Source organism: Kogia breviceps, chromosome 14 (genome assembly GCF_026419965.1).
Source record: "Kogia breviceps isolate mKogBre1 chromosome 14, mKogBre1 haplotype 1, whole genome shotgun sequence".
NCBI lineage: Eukaryota > Metazoa > Chordata > Mammalia > Artiodactyla > Physeteridae > Kogia > Kogia breviceps.
In genome coordinates this window covers 49,845,784-49,866,627 of record NC_081323.1, presented here as the reverse complement: position 1 = coordinate 49,866,627, position 20,844 = coordinate 49,845,784, and the positions used below count along the sequence as shown (strand labels likewise).

At 54.2% G+C, this 20,844-nt stretch overlaps 2 protein-coding genes across 3 annotated transcripts; one reads left to right on the top strand and one right to left on the bottom strand.

Moving 5' to 3' along the window:
• Window positions 1–1,708: 1,708 nt before the first annotated feature.
• Window positions 1,709–4,380, bottom strand: CENPB (centromere protein B). Its single transcript, XM_059037911.2, has one exon. The coding sequence runs from the start codon at window positions 4,340–4,342 to the stop codon at window positions 2,537–2,539; it is 1,806 nt and encodes a 601-aa protein (XP_058893894.1). The 5' UTR covers window positions 4,343–4,380; the 3' UTR covers window positions 1,709–2,536.
• A 6,456-nt stretch (window positions 4,381–10,836) lies between these two features.
• Window positions 10,837–20,369, top strand: CDC25B (cell division cycle 25B). Of its 2 annotated transcripts, XM_059038897.2 has the most exons (16): window positions 10,974–11,336; window positions 12,135–12,241; window positions 12,860–12,911; window positions 14,562–14,603; window positions 14,788–14,824; window positions 15,079–15,201; window positions 15,315–15,437; window positions 15,604–15,738; window positions 16,207–16,287; window positions 16,406–16,585; window positions 16,774–16,869; window positions 17,386–17,448; window positions 17,590–17,688; window positions 17,909–18,042; window positions 18,756–18,867; window positions 19,036–19,258. In XM_059038897.2, the coding sequence occupies exons 1-16, from the start codon at window positions 11,137–11,139 to the stop codon at window positions 19,174–19,176; spliced, it is 1,725 nt and encodes a 574-aa protein (XP_058894880.1). In that variant the 5' UTR covers window positions 10,974–11,136; the 3' UTR covers window positions 19,177–19,258. The 2 variants fall into 2 exon arrangements, with proteins under 2 accessions (XP_058894883.1, XP_058894880.1); XM_059038900.2 differs by lacking the exon at window positions 12,135–12,241 and having other exon boundaries at window positions 10,837–11,336; window positions 19,036–20,369.
• Window positions 20,370–20,844: the final 475 nt, after the last annotated feature.

Below are 20,844 nucleotides of genomic sequence, written 5' to 3'. Positions count from 1 at the left end.
TCAGGGGCTTCCCTGATGGTGCAGTGATTGAGAATCTGCCTGCCAAGGTAGGGGACACGGGTTCGAGCTCTGATCTGGGAAGATCCCACATGCCGCGGAGCAGCCAAGCCCATGAGCCACAACTACTGAGCCTGCGCGTCTGGAGCTTGTGCTCCATAACGAGAGAGGCCACGACAGTGAGTGGCCCCCGCTCACCGCAACTAGAGAAAACCCTCGCACAGAAACGAAGACCCAACGCAGCCATAAATAAAGAAGTTAAAAAAAAAAAAAAGAAACTGAGTCAGTAACCAATTCCTTTAGGAATATGGTTAGGGTTAGGAATTCCTCAGTAAAGGGGCACTTCTAGAGTCAGTCTGCAGAGACAGCTTGCTTCTGCCACAGACTAGTGGTTTGGCTTTGGGCACATTACTGAACCTTTCTGTTCTGTGTTTTCTCATGGTTTTACCTACTTCATAGGGGCTTTGTGAGCATCTCAAGTACTTAGCATAGAGCCTGGCACACAGCAAGAGCTCTATTAATGTCAGTTGGTGTTATTATTAATGAGATGATCTCAGTTCCAGCAAAAGAGGTGTTCTTGTTGGCAGGAGACAAATGGGAAGTATTTGCCTTGTTGGTATTTGAGGTGAGGACCTTGGATTGGCCAAGGGCACCTGGGGAGAAGGCTACTGCTCCCACATATTTACTCCAGAGCAGGCCAGTGGGTAGGCTGGGCTTCCTTGTCTCATCCTCCGGGGCTCAGATGGGGACTGGATGGGGGCCAGGGTGGGGGCTGGGAATCCCAACTGCTTTTTTGCTTTCACTTAGTTCTGAAGCCTTCAAGGCCTGGAGGGAATCCCTGAGAGTCAGAGGTACGGAAAGGAAAGTCATTCCATCTTCCTGTTTAAAAAGATGACTTGGATAACTGCCTGCAACACACACACACACCCGCCCCCACATTCTAGGGTGGAGAGAGGAGGAACTGTGAGGAGGTGGGGGCAGGGAACACAGGGGTGATGTGCCAGCCTCAGTAGAGGTGGGAAAACCGGTTTGGGGCCCAGAGCTGCTGGCCTGCTCAAGCTCAGGCCCTCCCCTCACTGGAACCACTGGGGCCTGAGGGCCTCAATGACAAAGGGACTAGGAGGGGTGAGCTGGCCCTGAAGAGAAAGGTTGGGTAGGATCAGCAGAGGGCCTGTCCTCACCTTTGGATGGGGGGGGGCTCTAGAGGGTACCACACAGGGAGTGGCTAACCTCTTGGGGGTGCAATGTGTCCCCAGCAATTTCACCTCCATCCTGACACTGTTCCCAAGGATAGCCACCAGGATTGGAAATGTCAATCAACACTCCTTTCTTTCTGCCCTCCGACCCCTCTCCTGCAGGGATCTTCTTTAATGGTCCTTGATAAGCATAGTTCCCAGGTGCCTATAGTTTCATTTGGCTTTCCAGAGACTGTTGGCTCCCTCCCTCCTGTCCCAGCCAACTGACCCAAAAGTTTTAACCCCAAAGCAGTGCAAGGCCCAGCTTGCTCAAACCCACCCCCAAGCAGGTGCATTGAAGATCCCTCCCACCCAAGCCTAGGCAACACTTACATATACATGTTGCCCCTCACCCTGGTCAGGGCCTGGGCTGTAGCCACTCTCAACATTTGTCCCACCAGAGCAAGGACCAAAGGGAACCGGGAAAGAAAGTGTCCCCAAGACAGACGCAAGCCCAGACCATGAAGGATGCACCCTTGGCTGTTAAAATGTCCACTCCCACAAAAGGGGGGTGGACAGATTTATTGAATTCAGACTGGGAAAGGAGCAGCTGGATGGCTGGACTCTGGGCCCAGCCCCAGGACCCCTGCCCAGGACAGGGCCCTGCCAGAGAGGGAGGAGAGGCATGGGGCCTGCAGCTGCCCACAAGGGAAGTGCCCATTACCACTCCTCTGGAGGGCCTCTTGAGAACCTCCAATCTGGAAAGAAAACCAAGGGCCAAAGTAACGTGGACTGGGCCAGAGGAAGGGGTTGGGGAAGTGCGGAAGCAGGCAGAGGCAGGCCCAGGAGCCTGGGGTTACACTGTGCTTCTCAAGGCGGCCTCGGGGCAGGGATGCGGGGCTGCCAGCCTTGTGGCATCCTAGGCTGGACTTTTCTCTGGAGCCCTTCCCAGAATGGCTTTGGGGTCCCCCCCACCAAAGACCTGGTGTGGATGGCAGAGGGGAGAGGCACTCTCTGGCCACGAGCTTCCAGGGTCCATCCCTGGCTGCTACTGTGGCCTAGTCCACTGATGGCACGGTGTGGTAGCACCGGACAGCTCCCCACCCTCCCCACCTGGTCCCCCAAGCCCAGGGGCAAATAGGGAGGAAAGAGGATTCTGAGAAAGAGGCAATAAGCAGGCAGTGAGGCTGACACCAGCCCCAGGCCCTACCGAGGTGACTGGGCCTGTCACAAGACGAGGAGAACATCACTAAAGGATCTGGGGCTCCCCACTCTGGCTCCATCCACAACAGCTGCCCAGAGAGTCCTCTGCCCTGGGCTGGTGCTGCCACATCCGGGTTGGGGGCATGGCTAGGCCCAGTGGCTCAGCTTTGATGTCCAAGACCCCGAACTCCTGCCTGCCTGGCATGGTTCTTCCTGGTCACATGGACCAAGTCGTGTTCCAAGTGGAGGATGTGGCTTTGCACACGGTCATCAATGGGGAAGGAGGTGAGGTACCTCTTGACCATAGCAAAGTAAGCCATGGCCTCCCCAAAGCTGGGTACAGGCACCTCATCACCATCCTCATCATCATCTTCGTCATCTTCGTCCTCCTCCTCATCATCTTCCTCTTCTTCCTCACTGTCTGACTCAGAGTCCTCCTCACCTTCCAGAAAGTGGAGGGTAGGGCACTGGACCTCCTCCTGGGCACCATAACCCCCGAAGCTGCCACCAGCCTCCACTACTCCCTGGGCCCAGTCCTCAGCCTCCAAGCCCTCAGAGGAGCTCTCCTCCTCCTCCTCTTCCTCTTCCTCACTGTCATCAACATCACCCTCCTCTTCTACCTCCTCTTCTTCCCCCAGTTCCTCTCCTTCCCCTGCTTCCTCCTCTTCCTCGCCATCTTCCTCCTCCTCCTCCTCCCCTTCACCCTCCTCTTCCTCTTCCTCCTCCTCTTCCTCCTCCTCCTCCTCTTCCTCCTCCTCGCTCTTGAGGGCAGTAGTGATGGTAGCATTAGGGCCACCCCCAAAGCCAGCCTCACGAAAGCAGGTGGCTATGTCCGAAGGTTCCACAGCCTGCCAGGCTGCAGCAACGAAGTGCAGGGCCTCCATGAGGCCTAGCTGCAGGCCTGAGCGATCCTGGCCCTCTAGTGCTGCCATGGCCTTGAGCAGCATAGCCTGGCGGTAGTGGCCCTTCACCTGTTGGACCACTCCACGCTCCAGCGGCTGCACGGTGCCTGGCGGGAAGAAGGCCAGCTGCACATGCCTCAGGCCCGAGGTATCCAGGGACTGGGCAGCCAGGCGGCCAGCCAGCAGCAGGACTCGCCGAGATTCTGCAGCCATGCGGGTGTCCAGGGCCTTCAAGTACTTGGCCAGGGCCTGGGTGGTGACACCACCCTTAGAGTTGGCGGTGTAGTCGCAGGGCAGGCCGGCTTGGCCTGCACGGGGCTTAGCGGACTTGCCGGCTACAAGTGGGGGAAGCTTCTCACTGCCATCGGCATTGGCGCACAGCAGGACACTCAGGCGCTGGGTGGCCTTCCGTGCCCGCCCATCACTGCCACACAGCCCCGCGGCCTGGTCGGGCAGGAAGTCGTACCACAGACTGGTCTCAGTGGCACTGAACACATCCTGGGAGGCGTAGCCCTCGGCCACCGACGGCGGCTGCTCCTCCCGAGCGCGCCAGCCTGTGGTACCCCCACCGCTGCCCTCCGAGGGCACCGTGGGCGGGCTGGCGGGCGCCGCTGGGGGCCGGGGGGCAGCGCTGCGCGACCGGGCGCGCGCCACGCCGCTGCAGGACACCACACCGTGGCGCCGGCGGAAGCGGTCCAGCCAGCCATTGGAGGCAGTGAAATCGTCCATGCCCAGCTCCTCGGCTATACGCAGAGCCTTCTCCTTGAGGATGATGCCCTTGACCGGCAGGCCAGCGGCGCGGATCTGCTGGAACCAGGCGATAAGCAGCCCCTCGAGCTTGTCGTAAGGAGACAGCTTGTTGGTCTTGCGGCAGGTGGAGGCTACACCGTACTTGCGCTCCGACGCCAGGATGGCGCGCTTGTTCTTCAGGATGGTGCTCAGCGTGGACGGCGGGATGTTGAAGCGCCGCGCGATCTCGCCCTTGCGCAGGTCCGGGTTCTCCTCCACCTCCTGGATGATCCGCGACTTCTCCCGGAACGTCAGCTGCCGCCGCTTGGGGCCCATCCCGGCGCGCCCCCCGCCCCGGGGCCCGGCGCCACCGCCGCCGCCCCGGGGCGGGGGGCCCGGGCCCGCGGCGGGGGGCACCTGGCGGCCTCTCCTGCTCGCCCCGCCCGAGACAAAGCGGCTCGCGGGGCGGCGGGCGGGGCGGCGACCCGGCCGGGCCGGGGGCACCTTCGGGGGCGCCGCGGGCGCGGCGCCGGGCTGCGGGCGGCAGGCGGCGGGGACGGGCGAGGGCGGGAGGCGCGGGAGCGGAAGGCAGGAAGTGCCGCGGCGCGGGGAGCCGTGAGCGCGGCGAGCAGGGCGGAGCGGGCAGAGCGATCTCGCGGGAAGCTCGGGGACGCCCGGCACCGCCTCCAGCCCTCCGTGCCCACCCTCCTCCCCGCCCCGGACCGACCGCGCGGGGGCGCTTCGGCCTGCTTGAACGGCCCTCGCTCGGGCGTCTGGTGACCCGCCGGCAACGGTGCGGGCTGGGGCGCTGTGCCCGGCCACTGCGCCGGGTGGGCAGCGATTTGTTGCTTAAAGAGAATAGCAACTACGTTTTGTCTTTTTTATTTTATTAAGGTAAAAATAACCCACGTTTTTTGCGGAAACTGAAAAATTCAGGAAACTAAAAAGCACCTTTCACCACAACACCTGGAGAGATGCGCAGGTCACATTTTGATACATTTACTTCCAGTCTTTTCTCTAGGCGCATGCAGTTTTCTTTTTAAAAATTTATCGCATAAAACTGGCATCAGATGATATAGACTGTGTATTGGCGTATCCTGCTGTTTTACCTGGCATCAAGTGATGAAAATATTGCCTTACTGATAAAGTACTGCCAACAAACTTTAATAGTTGCATATTGTTCCAATTATGGTTGAACACTAATCGATGAGGCCTATTGTTACACATTTAGGTTATTTTTATAAGCAACACTATAGTTTTTTTTTTTAATAATTTATTTATTTCTTTATTTTTGGCTGTGTTGGGTCTTCGTTTCTGTGTGAGGGCTTTCTCCAGTTGTGGCAAGCGGGAGCCACTCTTCATCGCGGTGCGCGGGCATCTCACTATCGCGGCCTCTCTTGTTGCGGAGCCTGGGGCACGAACCCGCATCCCCTGCATTGGCAGGCAGATTCTCAACCACTGCACCACCAGGGAAGCCCAACACTAATAGTTTTAAATCTGGTTGATGATGATCCCACAATTCATAAACACTGATAACATCTCGGTGTGTCACTTTCTGTGCTGTTCCATTCATTTAGCCATAAATGTTTGTGTTTGCACATACAGAAATAATGTCATGTATGTACATAAGCATACATACATACAAATCCCTGAAACCTCGTCCTCCACCAAACACATAAACATGACAAATTCTTAAAACAATGAATGAATTGCAGTGTTTTTTTTTTTTTAATCTTAAAGTAGCCTGAGGAGTAGGCAGAGAGGAAGGCTGTGACCCAGAGGGACAGGCTGAGGATCTGGGGCTGGATGAGGCTTCAAGAAAATGGGTGTAGACGAGGAAGAAAATAGCACCAAAGACAGTGCCGGGGTTCTCCAAGGTTAAGGGCTCAAGAAAGAACTAACAAGAAACGCGGAGGAGCAGCTGAAGCAGTAGGAGGAAATTCAAGCTCATATGCTGTGCTGGAAGCCAAGGGAAGAAAGTATAACTCACTGCTGTTTTAGTGTGTATTTCTCTTTTCATATGTGTATTGGCCATTTGAAGCCTGAGAATTTTCTAGTCATATCTTTTGCCCTTGTTTCTCTTTTGTTCACTTTTAGGAATCCTTCATATGCTCTGGACTTAAAATCTTTAAATATATTGCAAATATTTTCTCCCAGTCTGCCACTGTCCTTTTACTTAGCCTAGGGAATCTCAGATATAAGAAGTTTTTAATCTTTCTTTTGTGTGTGTACTAGGCGGGTCTCTCACTGTTGTGGCCTCTCCCGTTGCGGAGCACAGGTTCTGGACGCGCAGGCCCAGCGGCCATGGCTCATGAGACCAGCCGCTCCGCGGCGTGTGGGATCCTCCCGGACCAGGGCACGAACCTGTGTCCCCTGCATCGGCAGGCGGACTCCCAACCACTGCACCACCAGGAAAGCCCAGTTTTTAATCTTTAAGTAGACAGGTCTGTCAGTTTTTTCCTCTATTGCTTCTGGATTTTGTGTCTTACTTAGAGAGAGCTTCTCCCCCTTCCCCCACCTCAAGACATAAAAAATATCCTTCCAATCACAAGCTCCGGAAGAAAACTTGGGAGATTTTTTCCTTTAGGAGCCAGATCAATGCTTGGCCCATAATGGGTGTGAGGTCCCTGTGCAGAAGTAAATGTAGGACCACCTGGCTGAGGACTCCTTCCCACAAACCCTTAGGAAACCAAGTCTACAGTTTTGGAGGTTTCATCCATATGCGTGTATGTCCTCCTGCCTCCCCACTCATCTTGACTTATAATCAATGGTTGTTTGGGTGAAATGACTATGGATGAGCTTTTTTTTTTCTACTTTGCTGAATTTTCCAAGTTTTCTTCAATAGCAAGTACTACAGGCTCTTTAAAATGAAAAGGAGGACTTCCCTGGTGGTCCAGTGGTTAAGACTGCACTTCCACTTCAAGGGGCGTGGGTTCAATCCATGGTCAGGTAGCTAAGATCCCATATGCTGTGCAGTGCAGCCGAAAATTTAAAGAAAATAATAATAAAATGAAAAGGAAAATGGAAAGTTTGCTGAGAGGCACAAAGAATAGTGATGATGTAAGTGGAATGGGTATAGGCTTCATGGGCAGCTTTGGACAGCCTAGGCCAAGAGAAGGGAAGGTGGACTGTGGACTTTCCTAAGGTGGAGAATTGGAAAGATGGCACATTTTCATCACTTTATAAAGAAATCCCATAACCTTTAGCTATCATCTCCTTATCCACTCTCTGCCCCTTCCCTGGCTGGCCCTAAACAGCCACTAATTTACTGTCTGTCTATAGATTTCCCTGTTCTGAATGTTACATATGAATGGAATATATATATGTGTCTTTTATGACTGGCTTCTTTCACTTAGCTTCATGTTTCAAGATTAATCCATGACATAGCATTTATCAGTACTTTATTCTTTTTTATGGCTGAATAATATTCTGTTGTACAGATATATGACATTTTGCTTATCCATTTGTCAGTTGGTGGACATTTGGGTTGTATCTACCTTTTGGCAATCATAAATAACTGCTATAAACATTTATTTGCAAGGACATATGTTTACATTTCTCTTGGGTATATACCTACGAGTGGAATTGCTGGGTCACATGGTAACTCTATGTTTAAATGTTTGAAGAACTGCCAGATGGAGATCATGTTCTTTTAATTAATCTAAAAATTATAATTATGTTATTATTATAATATTATAATATTATTCCAAATTATGTTCTTTGGAAGATATTTTCAAATACAGAAAAGTTTTAGGATAAAACCATTTAATCACCATTAATTCCATCACTCAGAGAATACCCTTGTAGGGTACTTATCTGTGCATTTTTTTTTAAATAAAAAGAAAATTTATTTATTTATTTATTTGGCTGCGCCGGTCTTAGTTGCAGCACGGGGGTCTTTTAGTTGTGGCATGTGGAATCTTTAGCTGCGGCATGAGACCTCTTAGTTATGGCATGTGGGATCTAGTTCCCTGACCAGGGCTCGAACCCAGGCCCCCTGCACTGGGAGCACGGAGTCTTAGCCACTGGACCACCAGGAAGTCCCCTGTGCATATTATTTTTAATGGGACCACGCTTTGCAAAATATTTTTTAGCCCGTATTGTAAAGATCTTCTCATGTCAATAAATATCTACATCAGTGACTTTCAAAATTCTTTTACTCTAGGAACCCTTTCTCCAAAAGATAATTTTCCAAAGGCCCAATAGGTAATCATTCAATAATCAGCAATTATTATTGGGCTTACCAGGTGCCAGGCATCCCTAACCTCCCAATACATGTTCTCTTTAAATGCTTCAGGTATTGCACAGTATAGAGGAACCACCTTTGTTGGCTAGTTCCCTATTGAAGGACACTCAGCTTGCTCTCCATTTTTCATTGTTATTATGATCATACATCTCTGTGTACTTTTATCACCTTCTTAAGAGAAATCTCTAGAAGTAGGATATTGGGGTTAGAGACCAACCTTGGGCTTGGGCCTATTCAAGGTTCTGGGAGACGGGAGGAGAGGTAAATGACTTGGTCCCTGTTCTTCAATAACTCAGATTGAGAAAATGAGATTCAGGAAAGGGAAAAGGAGATTTTGATAAATAAAGCCCATTCCGTCCAGCAGTTTCTCTTTAGGAATTCATTCTATGCATATCTGTTGCATCATTTAAATAAATGTTCAGCATTAGGGAATTGAGTAAATATATCAAGTAAATGAAAGCAAGGTATAAAACATTCTGGCAGGCTTCCCTGGTGGCACAGTGGTTGAGAGTCCGCCTGCCGATGCAGGGGACACGGCTCCGTGTTCCGGTCTGGGAGGATCCCACATGCCGCGGAGCGGCTGGGCCCGTGAGCCATGGCCACTAAGCCTGCGCATCCGGAGTCTGTGCTCCGCTATGGGAGAGGCCACAACAGTGAGAGGCCTGCGTACCGCAAAAAACAAAAACATTCTGGCAAGTCTAAATTGAGATGTGTTGTGTGTATAAAATGCACATTGGACTTTGAAGGCTTGGTACAAAAAAAAAAAGTATGTGAAACATCTCATTAACAATTTTTATATTGATAACATGTTGAAATGATAACTTTTAAATAGGTTATATAAAATATTAAAGTTTCTTTTTCCTTTTTTTTTTGTTTTTTAAACACCCTTCCTTTATTTATTTATTTTTGGCTGTGTTGGGTCTTCATTGCTGTGCTCAGCCTTTCTCTAGTTGCGGCAAGTGGGGGCTACTCTTTGTTGCAGTGTGTGGACGAATTGCAGTGGCTTCTCTTGTTGCGGAGCACAGGCTCTAGGCAAGCGAGCTTCAGTAGTTGTGACACACGGGCTCAGTAGTTGTGGCACGTGGGCTTAGTTGCTCCGTGGCATGTGAGATCTTCCCAGATCAGGGCTCAAACCCGTGTCCCCTGCCTTGGCAGGCGGATTCTTAACCACTGCGCCACTGGGGGTGTCCTTTTTTTACTTTTTAAAATGCGGTTACTAGAAAATTTTAAATTACATATGTGGCTTGTATTTGTGCCTCCTATTTTGTTTCTATTAGCTAGGACTGTTTAGACTGACTCCAGAAGAATATGTAACAAATTATAGTAGTGACTGCCTCTGGGGAGGGGCCCTGAAGATTTGGGTGGGGTGGGAGACATACTTTTGTCACGTCCCCACCCTCCTCACCCCTCTCAGATGGGACTGGGGTCTTTCTATTCCCTTCCTCCACATGTCTCCTGGCCCACCCAACCCCCTACCGCCAGGCCCTCCCTTCTGCCACCCCCACCCACTGCTCCTTGGCCTGAGGGATTGGGGCTGTAGGGGAAGGGACTCAAGGCAGCAGCTCCAGCATTCCTGAGCTGCGACCCAACAAGCCGGAGGGCACCTCTCCCCGGGGGAGATGGGGTGCAAGAGTAGCTTACCACCCACTCGCTTTTGGGTTCAGCCTTCCCACCACGGTCCAGGAAAGATGGCTCCCTAGGAGGTGATCAGATAATTAGAAGATGATCAGTTAAAACTAGTGACAAATTCAGCCTCCCTGATCAAAGAAACACCAATTAAACGTTGGCACCACATTAGCCAAACCGTCAGTGGGTATGAGATAATTCCATAACTGGGTTCTGAGGTTGCTGACACCCTCTTTGGCCCTCACGGCCAAAACTCATGGCTAGACCAACCATTAGAGCCTCCTCTGGAGCTGCGGGAGAAAACTGGATCCCTTGGCATCACATCTAATCAGAGGCTACGGAAGCACCCATCAGTTACGTGTCAGCCCCCACCGGGGGTCCACCTCCCGCACTGGAAGCTCCCCGTGGGAATTACGCTTTGGGGCCGCTCTGAGCTGCCAGTCGCAGGGTCAGGGAAGCTGCGGGAGTAGAGGCGCCTGGGGTGAATCTCAACTCCACCATCTGCACAACCATGTGACCTTGAACGAGTTAATGAACTTCTCTACGCCTCATTGTCCCCGTCTGTAAAGTGGAATGGCGAAAACAGAGCGCACAGCACAGCTGTATTCTGCAGACTCCGGGAATCGAGGTTCTCAAGATGCCAACCGGTGCTTGTGAGTGATGTTAAACGGCGGGGGTCCTTCTGAGGCTACCCTGGGGGGTTGTTGCATCCTCTGAGGTCCTCTTCGCTGGAGGCCCTCTACACACCCTCTTCGCTCGGGGGTGTGTAGCTCCAAACCACATACTGAGAAGCGGAATTTGGGGAGCCAGGCTCCTCGAACCGTAGCTGGGAGGGAGAGCAAGGGGCGTAAGAGAAACCCTAATTCCTCCACCCCACCCAAAGCCTGGAACTGGGAGAGGCCCGGCTGGTCCAGCCTCCGCGCCTTCCACCACACGGGCTCCTCCCTCGGTCCCGCCTCTCTTCTAACCCGCACCCCCATTGGTGGCGTCCGGCGGCGCGGCCGCTGTTATTTTTCGAATATATAAGGAGGTGGAGGTGGCAGCTTCTGCCAGAGGCTTCCCGGGCTGGTGGCTGACGGTCCCCGCGTCCCTCCTCCCTTCCCCACCCTCCCCGCTTCCCTCTCCTCCCTCGCTCTGGTCCCGTTGCTCTTCCTCCCTCCCTCCCCCCTCCACCCCGGGCCGGCTCCCCACCTCGTCCCGGCCAGGTGTGCCCGGCGTCTGTGGGTCGCCCTTCGCCCAGCCCTCCCGCCCCACCGAGATGGAGCTGCCCCAGCCGGAGCCCGCGGCAGCCTCGACTCTCAGTCCGGCCGACGTGCGCGGTGGCGCCCAGCGTCCCGGCCACCTCTCGGGCCTCCGGCTGGGGGCTCATGGCCTCCTGGGGTCTCCGAACCGCGCCGCCGCTTCCTCGCCGGTCACCACCCTCACCCAGACCATGCACGACCTCGCCGGGCTCGGCAGGTAGGGCGCCCCAAGGATGCTGGGTGTGGGGTGAGAGGCCCGCATTAGGGTTTAGTCCTGGGCCTCTTGGGAGCCCTGCCTGGGTGCCAAATGGGGAGGCATCCGGGACAGAGACTGCTTCAGGGGCCCAGGACTAGGGCTGTGCTGTTCACACCCTCCAGATGACTTGTTCTTGGCCCACACAAGCCTCTGGAGACCCTCTTCCCCACCTCCACCATGCTGCCTTCCTAATCTCAGCCCAAATCTCCATTTTGCCCCAGGCAGGGGATTCTGAGTCTGGAGGGGGAACTTGAGGGTGGCCCTGTTCCCTCCACCCCCAGTTCTTTCCTGGGGTTAAGGGGTTAAACTCTGGTCCTGCTCCCCGAGCAAGCCTGCAGCTCCAGCTGGGGTTGTCCTTGGAGCAGTAAAGACCAAAGTCTTGGCCATTCCTCCAGGAAGTCTTGTGGATGGGTAGGGGCCTGAAGAGTTTAGGGGAAGGCGCTCCAGGGCTGTCTGCTGCCCCACAATCCCCCAGGATGATCCCAGCCCACCCCCTCCAGCCTACCTCCTTGCTCTTGCTCTGGGTTCACCTTCCCCTGCACCCAGGAGAACGTTAAATCATTCAACAAAGAGAAGACACTTAGAGTCTCTGTAGAAGGCCTGAGAAGAGGGTAGGCCCTTGATGCTATCACCTCCCTGGGACAGTGCAGAGGCTGGATGGGCCCTTCAGAGGTGGGTGGCTGGTGGGAACATGGGCCGGCCAGCCCTTGAGCCCCACATTTACCTTTCTCCTTCCCTGGGTCCCTGCTCCCTTCCCAGCGAGACCCCAAAGAGTCAGGTAGGCAGCCTGCTCACATGCCTATCCCTGTCCCGTCGGGCGTCTGAATCCTCCCTGTCGTCTGAGTCCTCTGAATCTTCTGATGCAGGTGAGGCCCAGGGGTGCCAGGGGAGTTTGGGGGGCTGCCTGAGCCTCCCCACTTCCCTACTGATCAGACTAACATCCTTACCACCACCTGGTGGGCCCAGCAGCCTCCCTCTGCCCAATTCTGGTGGGGCTTACCACGCCCCGCACAGACTGGCTGGGCCAGGTGGGTGTTGGGTGGGGTCCTCTGCGGAGATGAGATCTTACCTATTTAAAACCAGGCGCCAGGGTCCTGAACCACAGCCCCACCTGGGAGGCATTAGGGCTGAAAGTCTGTTATTTTATAACATTCACTTGCCTTCAGCTTTAACTTTTTCCTTTAAAAAGCCATTATCTCTTCTAGAACAGATTATTTTAAACCAGTTCTAGAAAAATGCTTAGCAGAGTTCTGGTTTAAAGCCTACAGGGAGGAGTTTCCATAGTAAACAGGGAGTGGAGCCCTGTGTGATTTGGCAGTGTGTCAGCCCTTGGGGTCCATGGGTGGGTTTTGTTTCATTTTTTAATGTGTCAAGACCTAAAGTAACAACAGGTTATTTTCCCTTTTCTGAATAGGGTTGGGACATGGTGGGGGAAAGTGTGCAGGAAATGCCACCACTTTCAAACCAATGCACTCTGTCCCCAGGTCTGTGCATGGACTCTCCCAGCCCTATGGACCCCCAGGTGGTGGATCAGACGTGAGTAGAGAAGAGGGACCGCACTACCAAGGAGGGGGAACCTGCCCTGGGGAATCTCAGTTCTACCCTAAACTCACTGGGAAGCCTGGGAGAGCAGACAGACCTCTCTGGATCCCCAATGGGGGCACTATTGACCTTCCCACATCCTGGAATTCTGCTCCCTGTCTCAGGGAAGGGTCTGCTCTCATGGGAGCAGCCTAGAGTGGGTTCAGCACTGTGGTGGTAGGAAAATATGGTCCAACTAATTCAAAGTTTTAAATTTACTTTAGGCCAAACAAAACAGTTGCTGCAAGCTGGTTTGGCCCTTGGCCATCCTATCAGTAACCTCAGGTTTCAGTGACATTTGACCCTCTGGCCAACCCCTGGACCAGGCCTTTTGTGAGGGGGAGTAGAGAAGTTGGTGGGCTCTGCTCAGCACAGTTCCCTGTTTCTTGGTTGTGAGGCATGAGTAGTACCTTCCAGAGCACAGCTGTTCCCATCCAGCTGATCATACCCCAGCAGGGAGAGCAGCTGTCAGGCATTACTGGGAACAGCTGGGCATCCCTGGCCTGGGCTAAGGAACTATGGCTTTGGGTTTAGGGCAGTGGCTGTCTTTCCTCCCATTGCCTTTGATCAGACTGGGCTGGGCTGCAGGTTTGTTCATGAACAGGAAATGGGGAGAGCATTGGGTGGTGGTGTGGGGACTGCAGGTTGGGTTTTGATGGTAACACAGGACTGTCCCTGCTTTACCCCCAGGGCCCAGGTGCAGATTGAAAACTAAGCCAATTAAATTGGTCATCCTGATGCCAGGTTGGCTGGGCACAGCCACTCCCCTACTCGGGGCAGGGGCATCCCCCTGACACTTTAGCCCTCAGTTCCCCCCCCCCACCACTGCACCTGCTTTGACGGTTACACAGAAAGAAGTGAGTGTGTGTGTGTGTGTGTGTGTGTGTGTGTGTGTGTGTGTGTGTGTGTACATAGACACACAAAAGCTCTGCCTGGCAGGTGGTCTCTGGTAACATAGCTAGCCTCAGAAGGAACATCTGTTGGAATTCTTTGCCTGCTGGCCTCTTCTAAGGCAGAAGGAGGGGGTAGGACAGAGGCTGGGTCCTGGAAAATTCCACAGGAGGGAGGAGAGGTTGTGACCCTGCACATTTGTCACTAGGGGGTCTGGTACAGCAGACTGAACCAGGCCCCTGTCCTGGAGGAGCCAGGACAGTCCCACAAAAGGGAGGGAAGCCCAGCCTTTCTGGCATCCAGGCCCTGGAGACATCCACATTGTCAGGACAAGGCCTGTCATCATGGGATGGATGGATGCCTTTCCTGGCAGCCATATGGCCCTGCTGAGGTGATTTGCATACAGGTGGAAGGCCTGTGGGCAGGCTGGTGAGACTGTTGCCTTGGTAACTTCTCAGCCACCCTGCAACCTACCCCAGCTGTCTCTGTCACTGCCATTCTCCAGGCCTCCTCCATTCAGGGCAGCCTTTAAAATCCCAGGCTGCCTCTCATCTCCCCTTCCCCTACACCTGGGCCCCCTGATAGTCTGCATCCTTCCTCCTCTTTCCCCTGGCCTGAGCCCTGGCCCTGGCCCTTGTGGACTAAAAACCTAATGCTGGGGTGGGTGATGGCTGTGAGGGGAGCTGGGTTGCATGGGACCCTTCTGTCTCCTAGATTTGAACAGGCTATCCAGGCAGCCAGCCGAGTTATTCGAAAGTAAGTGCTCGGGCCTTCCTCTCGCAGGCTCCCCTGCCCCGTGTGGGTGGAGTAGGCCCGGGGAGGGTGCTTTCCCAGGTCCTCCCGAAGGGGTGCACAGGGCTCTGTGGTGGAGGGTCACCCTGCATGTTCTCTGTCTCGGCCCAACTCTTCAGCCCTGGGGTCTCCCTGTTTCCTTCTACAGTGAGCAGTTTTCTATCCGACGCTTCCAGTCCTTGCCGGTGAGTGTCCTTGAGTCCCATCAGGAGGCTCGGGCTTGCTGGCCAGGATTGTGGAGGGGCAGGAGGGACCTGGGGTTGGTTCCCAGAAGGTGGACTTGAATCAGTTGGGTGTCCCTGGTCTGGCTGTGGGAGCTGGGGCTTTGGAGGTGGACAGGGGAGCTGGGGGAGTTGGAGGAGGGATGGGAGATGGTAGGGCCTGGGCTGGCACCAGAGGAATGCAGCCTTCTGTACCTGCTGCCCTCCTGGCTCTCTAGGGAAGGCTTCTGGGCCACAGCCCTGTGCTACGGAACATCACCAACTCCCAAGCGCCTGGCACCTGGAGGAAGAGTGAAGCATGTGGCCGAGCTGCCCACAGCTCTAGGGAGGACAAAGAGAATGTGCGCTTCCAGAAGGCCAGAGTGGGAGCATTCCAGGGAGAGAAGGGGGCTTGCTGGGATGGTTCTCTGGTATTTGATCATGCACCCCCCTACACTCCCTGTATTGCCCGCAGGATGGATTTGTCTTCAAGATGCCGGGGAAGCCCACACATCCCAGCCACACCCATGCCCTGGCAGAGTGGGCCAGCCGCAGAGAAGCCTTTGCCCAGAGGCCAAGCTCGGCTCCCGACCTGATGGTATATCAGGAGAGCTGACTCATGCAGGGCAGGTGCCTGTGAAGGCAGCCTGGGGGACTTGAGGGTGATCCTGAGGCACTGGGAAACTTTTCTCAGAAAGTTTGGGCTGGGGACTGCCTCAGGGCCCCACCCCTGAGTAGTCTGTGTCTATTCGTCACCCACACAGTGTCTCACCCCTGAGCGGAAGATGGAAGTAGAGGAACTGACTCCCCTGGCTCGGTGCTGCTTCTCCCTGACCCCAACCAAGTGTGCTGCCGAGGAAGATGATGGATTCGTAGATATCCTGGAGAGTGACTTAAAGGTGAACAGCCTTGCTCTGTCAGGCCCCCTACCTCTCCCTCCCTGGGATCTCCGAAAAGGGGAGAGCTCTGAGCTCCTACAGCAAGACTATGACCTCATTTCGATGTCAGAAGAAGAATTGGAGGTAACTGAGTCACAGCCTGACCTCTGGCCAATCAGAGAAGAGGAGGTGGCTGGTGCTGCAGTGAAGGGCGGATGGGCAGGGCAGAGGGAAGCCTGGTCCTCCTGTGTGGCCACACTTCTCACAGTTCTATGCAAGCCCCTGCAGCGAGTGGGGCCCTGCAGCTTCCTAGTTCTGGAGGGCTACCCTGTGCTCGGGCAAAGCGAGTGAGGTGTGAGCAGGGTCAGGGAGGGCTGCTGGCCTGGAGATTGCTGGGAGAACTGGGAAGGCTGTCCTGGAGGACTCAGGGCCTTAGAGGTTGGACCTGTGCTTGCGAATGTAACCATATCCTTGCTGATTTGGCCTTAGGAGGATGATGTAGTCCCCCCAGGCATGGAGAGCCTCATTAGTGCCCCACTGGTCAAGACCTCAGAAAAGGAAGAGGAGCAGGTGAGCCTCTGGAGAGGCCCCTTAGAATTTGGAGGGGTGGGGCCCTCCCCTCCAGGTGGGATTTGGGGTAGAGAGTAGGGGCTGGAAACTCTGACCCCGGAATTGCCACCTCTACCAGGACCTCATCATGTACAGCAAGTGCCAGCGGCTCTTCCGCTCTCCGTCCATGCCCTGCAGCGTGATCCGGCCCATCCTCAAGAGGCTGGAGCGGCCCCAGGACAGGGACCTGCCCATACAGAGCAAGCGGAGAAGGAGCGTGACCCCTCCAGAGGAGGAGCAGCGAGAGGCTGAGGAACCCGTGAGTGCTCTCTTTCTAGGGCAGAACTGGGCTTGGCAGGGCTGAGCTGCCACCCTCCAAGTCCACCCTGCAGGTCCTTCTCAGCCGGATTTGTGGCAGAGGACAGGGTGCAGGGAAGGGGGGTCCTAGCCAGACGGGGCACTGAGGCGCGGCCTCACACCTGACCCTGGCTGCCACCTGCCTCACAGAAAGCCCGCGTTCTCCGCTCAAAGTCCTTGTGTCATGACGAGATTGAGAACATCCTGGACAGTGACCACCGAGAACTGATCGGGGATTACTCCAAGGTACTAGCAGTGGGGTTCCTCAGGAGGCTCAATCCCTTACTGACTGTGGCCCCTGAGCCCAGCAGCTGCTTCAGCAACTCCCTCTCTCCCCAGAGGCCCCTCCCTTTGTCCTTTGCATCTTATCCTTTATTCTCATCTAGATTCCTCTGTCTCACTCTCCTTGATATCCTGACTCTACCCAAATCTGTACAGGGCATCAGTGGTGTCTCAACCTTGGAAAACATTTCCAAACCATAACATCTTGCTTGGAGCTTCTTTGGGCCTCATCCTGGGGATTGCTTGGCAAAACATGGGGGCAGGAGGCATGGGGGTTCATCTCTTCTCCCCATCTTCATTTCCCCTTGGAAGATTGTTCCCTGGGGATCAGACCCTAGAGGCCCCTCTTGGTTGCTATGGGAACCAGAGCTGAATTTGAAGGTCAAAGCAGGTGTGGCCTTTGGGCTTGGGAAAAAACTCCATATTTTCCATCTTACCAATCTCACTTTCTCTCTCCCCTCTCTCTCCTCTTCCCTTCAGGCCTTCCTCCTACAGACTGTGGATGGAAAGCACCAAGACCTCAAGTACATCTCACCAGAAACGGTATGCAGGCATGAGCTATTTTCTGGTGCATTTGGGACTTCTGTTTGCCTGTTAACCTCCCCTGGGGTCAGGCTACGCGCATGGGTCAGCCCCTGCCTGCCAGCCTGAACTGCTGGAACCCACCTCCGTGGCCTCCTACAGATGGTGGCCCTGCTGACAGGCAAGTTCAGCAACATCGTGGAGAGGTTTGTGATTGTGGACTGCAGATACCCCTACGAGTATGAAGGCGGGCACATCAAGGTGAGGCAGGGTGACAGGAGAGGCCCTGAAGACTCACCCAGTTCTATCCTTCCTATCCTTCCTCTGCCCGGAGGATGAATCAGTAGGGGGTGGGTGCACCCTCTTATGGGATTCTGTCCCTCAAGAGGTGGGGTCACTCATCTAAAAGATGGGGACCGCATAGGGCAGGGTCTCCCGCCCAGGCCTAGGGCTGTGGCCTGACCTCTGTCTCCTTTGGCAGACTGCTGTGAACCTGCCTCTGGAAAGGGATGCTGAGACCTTCCTGCTACAGAGCCCCATCACACCCTGTAGCCTGGACAAGAGAGTCATCCTCGTTTTCCACTGTGAATTTTCATCTGAGCGGGGGCCCCGCATGTGAGTCCCAGCTCCGCCCAGCCAGCTAGTGCTGCTTCTGACCTTCCTCGCCCAGGATTGTGGGTGCTGGAGCCATCCAATGGCCAAGAGGCCCAAGCCCAGCCATGGCCCTTTCTGGGCCTAGACCTATTGTCTCACCTGATACCTTGGAGCAGACCTCATCCCCACTTCCCTGTGCATGGCACCCTCCTCCTGTCTCCCTCTCACTGTCCTTCCCGACAGGCCTCCCATCTACCCTCTGTCCCTTGCCGTCCCCCTCCCCAAAACCTAATTCTCCATCAGTCTCCTTAAAGTCCAAGGGCCCTGTCCCAGTCCTCAGTGACACTGACCCTTCCAGAGTTCAGTCATCCTTTCCTCTCTCCACCTCCTCCTCACCAAGCCTTGTCTAGACCTTCTGAATCTACCTCTTGAACTTTGTCCACTTCTTTCTGCCTCCCCTTTCTCAGCCCAGGAGAAATGTCTCTGACAGAGATTGAGCAACTGTCTTCTGGACACAGAACCCCCTTGATTTGCTTCGTTCCTTCTATCTCCCCAACCTCTTCTGTACCCAGTTAGCCAGACTGATCTAAAAGTGTTCTTGTGGCTGACATTCCTCCACTCAAGCCTTCTGTGGTTCCCCAAGGCCCTCAAAGGAGTGGGCGCGGGGACCAAGTCCCTTGATGTACACCCCACTGCATGCCCAGCTCTGAACCCCATACCCCTGCTGGTCCCAGGTGCCGTTTCATCCGGGAACGGGACAGAGCCTCCAATGACTACCCCAGCCTCTACTATCCTGAGATGTATATCCTCAAAGGCGGCTACAAGGAGTTCTTCCCACAGCACCCGGTACCATGGGTGGGGGTGGCCATAGCCTCCATGGGAGGGCTGGGCTACAGGGAAAGGGCTTGGCCAGGCGGTAGCCCTAGGAGAAGTAGGGAGGACTGGGCCCCCCCCCCCCCCCGCCCGAAGTTGCCCATTTCCCCGTATTGATCAACCTATTCCATCCTGCCCTAGACCTTTTGTGAGCCTCAGGACTACCGGCCCATGAACCATGAGGCCTTCAAGGATGAGCTGAAGACCTTCCGCCTCAAGACGCGCAGCTGGGCTGGTGAGCGGAGCCGGCGGGAGCTCTGCAGCCGCCTGAAGGACCAGTGAAGTGCTGGCAACTGTCCCACCCGCCTTTCTTGCTTTGTGCGGCCTGGGCGTCAGCTGCCCAGTGGCTTACAGGGCTGAGGATCTGCTGTCTGGGCGAAAGACGGTGAGGGTGTCCTGTCTGTCTGCCCCAGTGCTGATCCCCTCTCTCACTCCAGTCATACTGCATATCCTGGTGACACCCACGCCCCCACCCCTGGCACCCCTGGAAGAGCCCAGCCTGCTGACTTAGTGAAATTGGATTAAGTCTAGTTCAAAGGAAGTATTTTGTGTCTAGCAGGAGCCTTTTCTTTTTTTTTTTTTCTGTATTGTTTGGGTTAACCCTTTGTCTTCCTGTATTCAGAAAAGCCCCCTTTTTTCTAGGGGCTTTGTTTGTATGTATGAGGCTGAGAGAAAGCTACAGCCCCCTAGGATGGGCCCCAGCTGTACTCTTCCCTGCCTTAGAGGAGTCAGCACTGTGCCCCAGGCCCTTGACAGCACTCCTGAGTGTGTGTGCCAAGTTCCCCTTTCTCTTTTCCTCTTTCCTGTCCCTCCATATGAACACCTCCAGCATAGACATGAGCTCTTACTCTTTCCTGTTTCAGTGTTATCTGTATGCTTGATTTGTCCTTTTTTTTTTTTTTTTTTTTTTTTTTTGCCCATCTCAGGATAGTCACAGGCTAAGGTTTAGGTTCCCCCGTCCAGTTGGGGTTAAAGACTCAAACTTTCATAACCCACTTGGCCCTGGCTTCTGTTGCCTCAGAAAGGGATGTTATTATCTGCGGAGGCCCTTGGGTGAGGGCTAAGGCCTCCATCCTGAGCCCACTGGAAGCCCAGCCCTCACTGCTGTGAACCCTGGGGCCTGGACCATGTCAGAACTTGCTGCTGTCTTGTCATGGATGGACAGATGGACGAATGGAAGAGTGGATGGATGGATGGCCATGGATGCACAATGTCTTGTCCACAAGCCGCTGAGTTGAAAGTGTCTCAGTGAGGATGACAGCCTGCAGCAGGAGTATACATGTATCTGTGTGGACAAAATCTTTACACTTTAAGGTTTGGAGATATTCAAAAGGAAATGTCATGGAAACAGCTAAACCAAGGCCAGCCACCTCTGGATTCTGAATCTCAGGAAATGGGCAGGGCTTCTTGAAGACCCTGATGAGTCATCTGGTAGGGTCTTGGTTCAATAAAGCACTGAGCAAGTTGAGTAAGGCAGCACGTGTCCTGTGGAGCCCTTGACAAGACTGCGGCAGACACTGATGGTGGAATATGGCAGGGGCAAGTCAGCACATTGAGGCTGGAAGACTCCTGGGAAGGTGGCCTCATACTCTCTTCCCAAGTCTTGCCAAGATTTTGGATTCAGCCTCCCCATTTCCCTCATCTGGCTGCTCAAGCACTTCTGGGCTCACACTTCCTAAATTCTGCACCAAAAAGGCAAGAGTGATGCCATCAATTCTCTCCTCTAGAATTGTCAGTGGCTCACCATCGCCCTCAGATAAACTTAAAAGTCTCATAGCCCTTTAGGACCTACGCCCTCCCCAGCCTCATTCCTCACCTCTTGCTGAATCAAATCCCAGCAACACAGTTGCTGTTCACATTTCCTTGTCTTTGCATCTGCTATATTATCCTCAGGAATGCTCTCCCCAATCTGCTTTTCCTCTTTTAAGATTTGGTTTCAAATGTTAATTC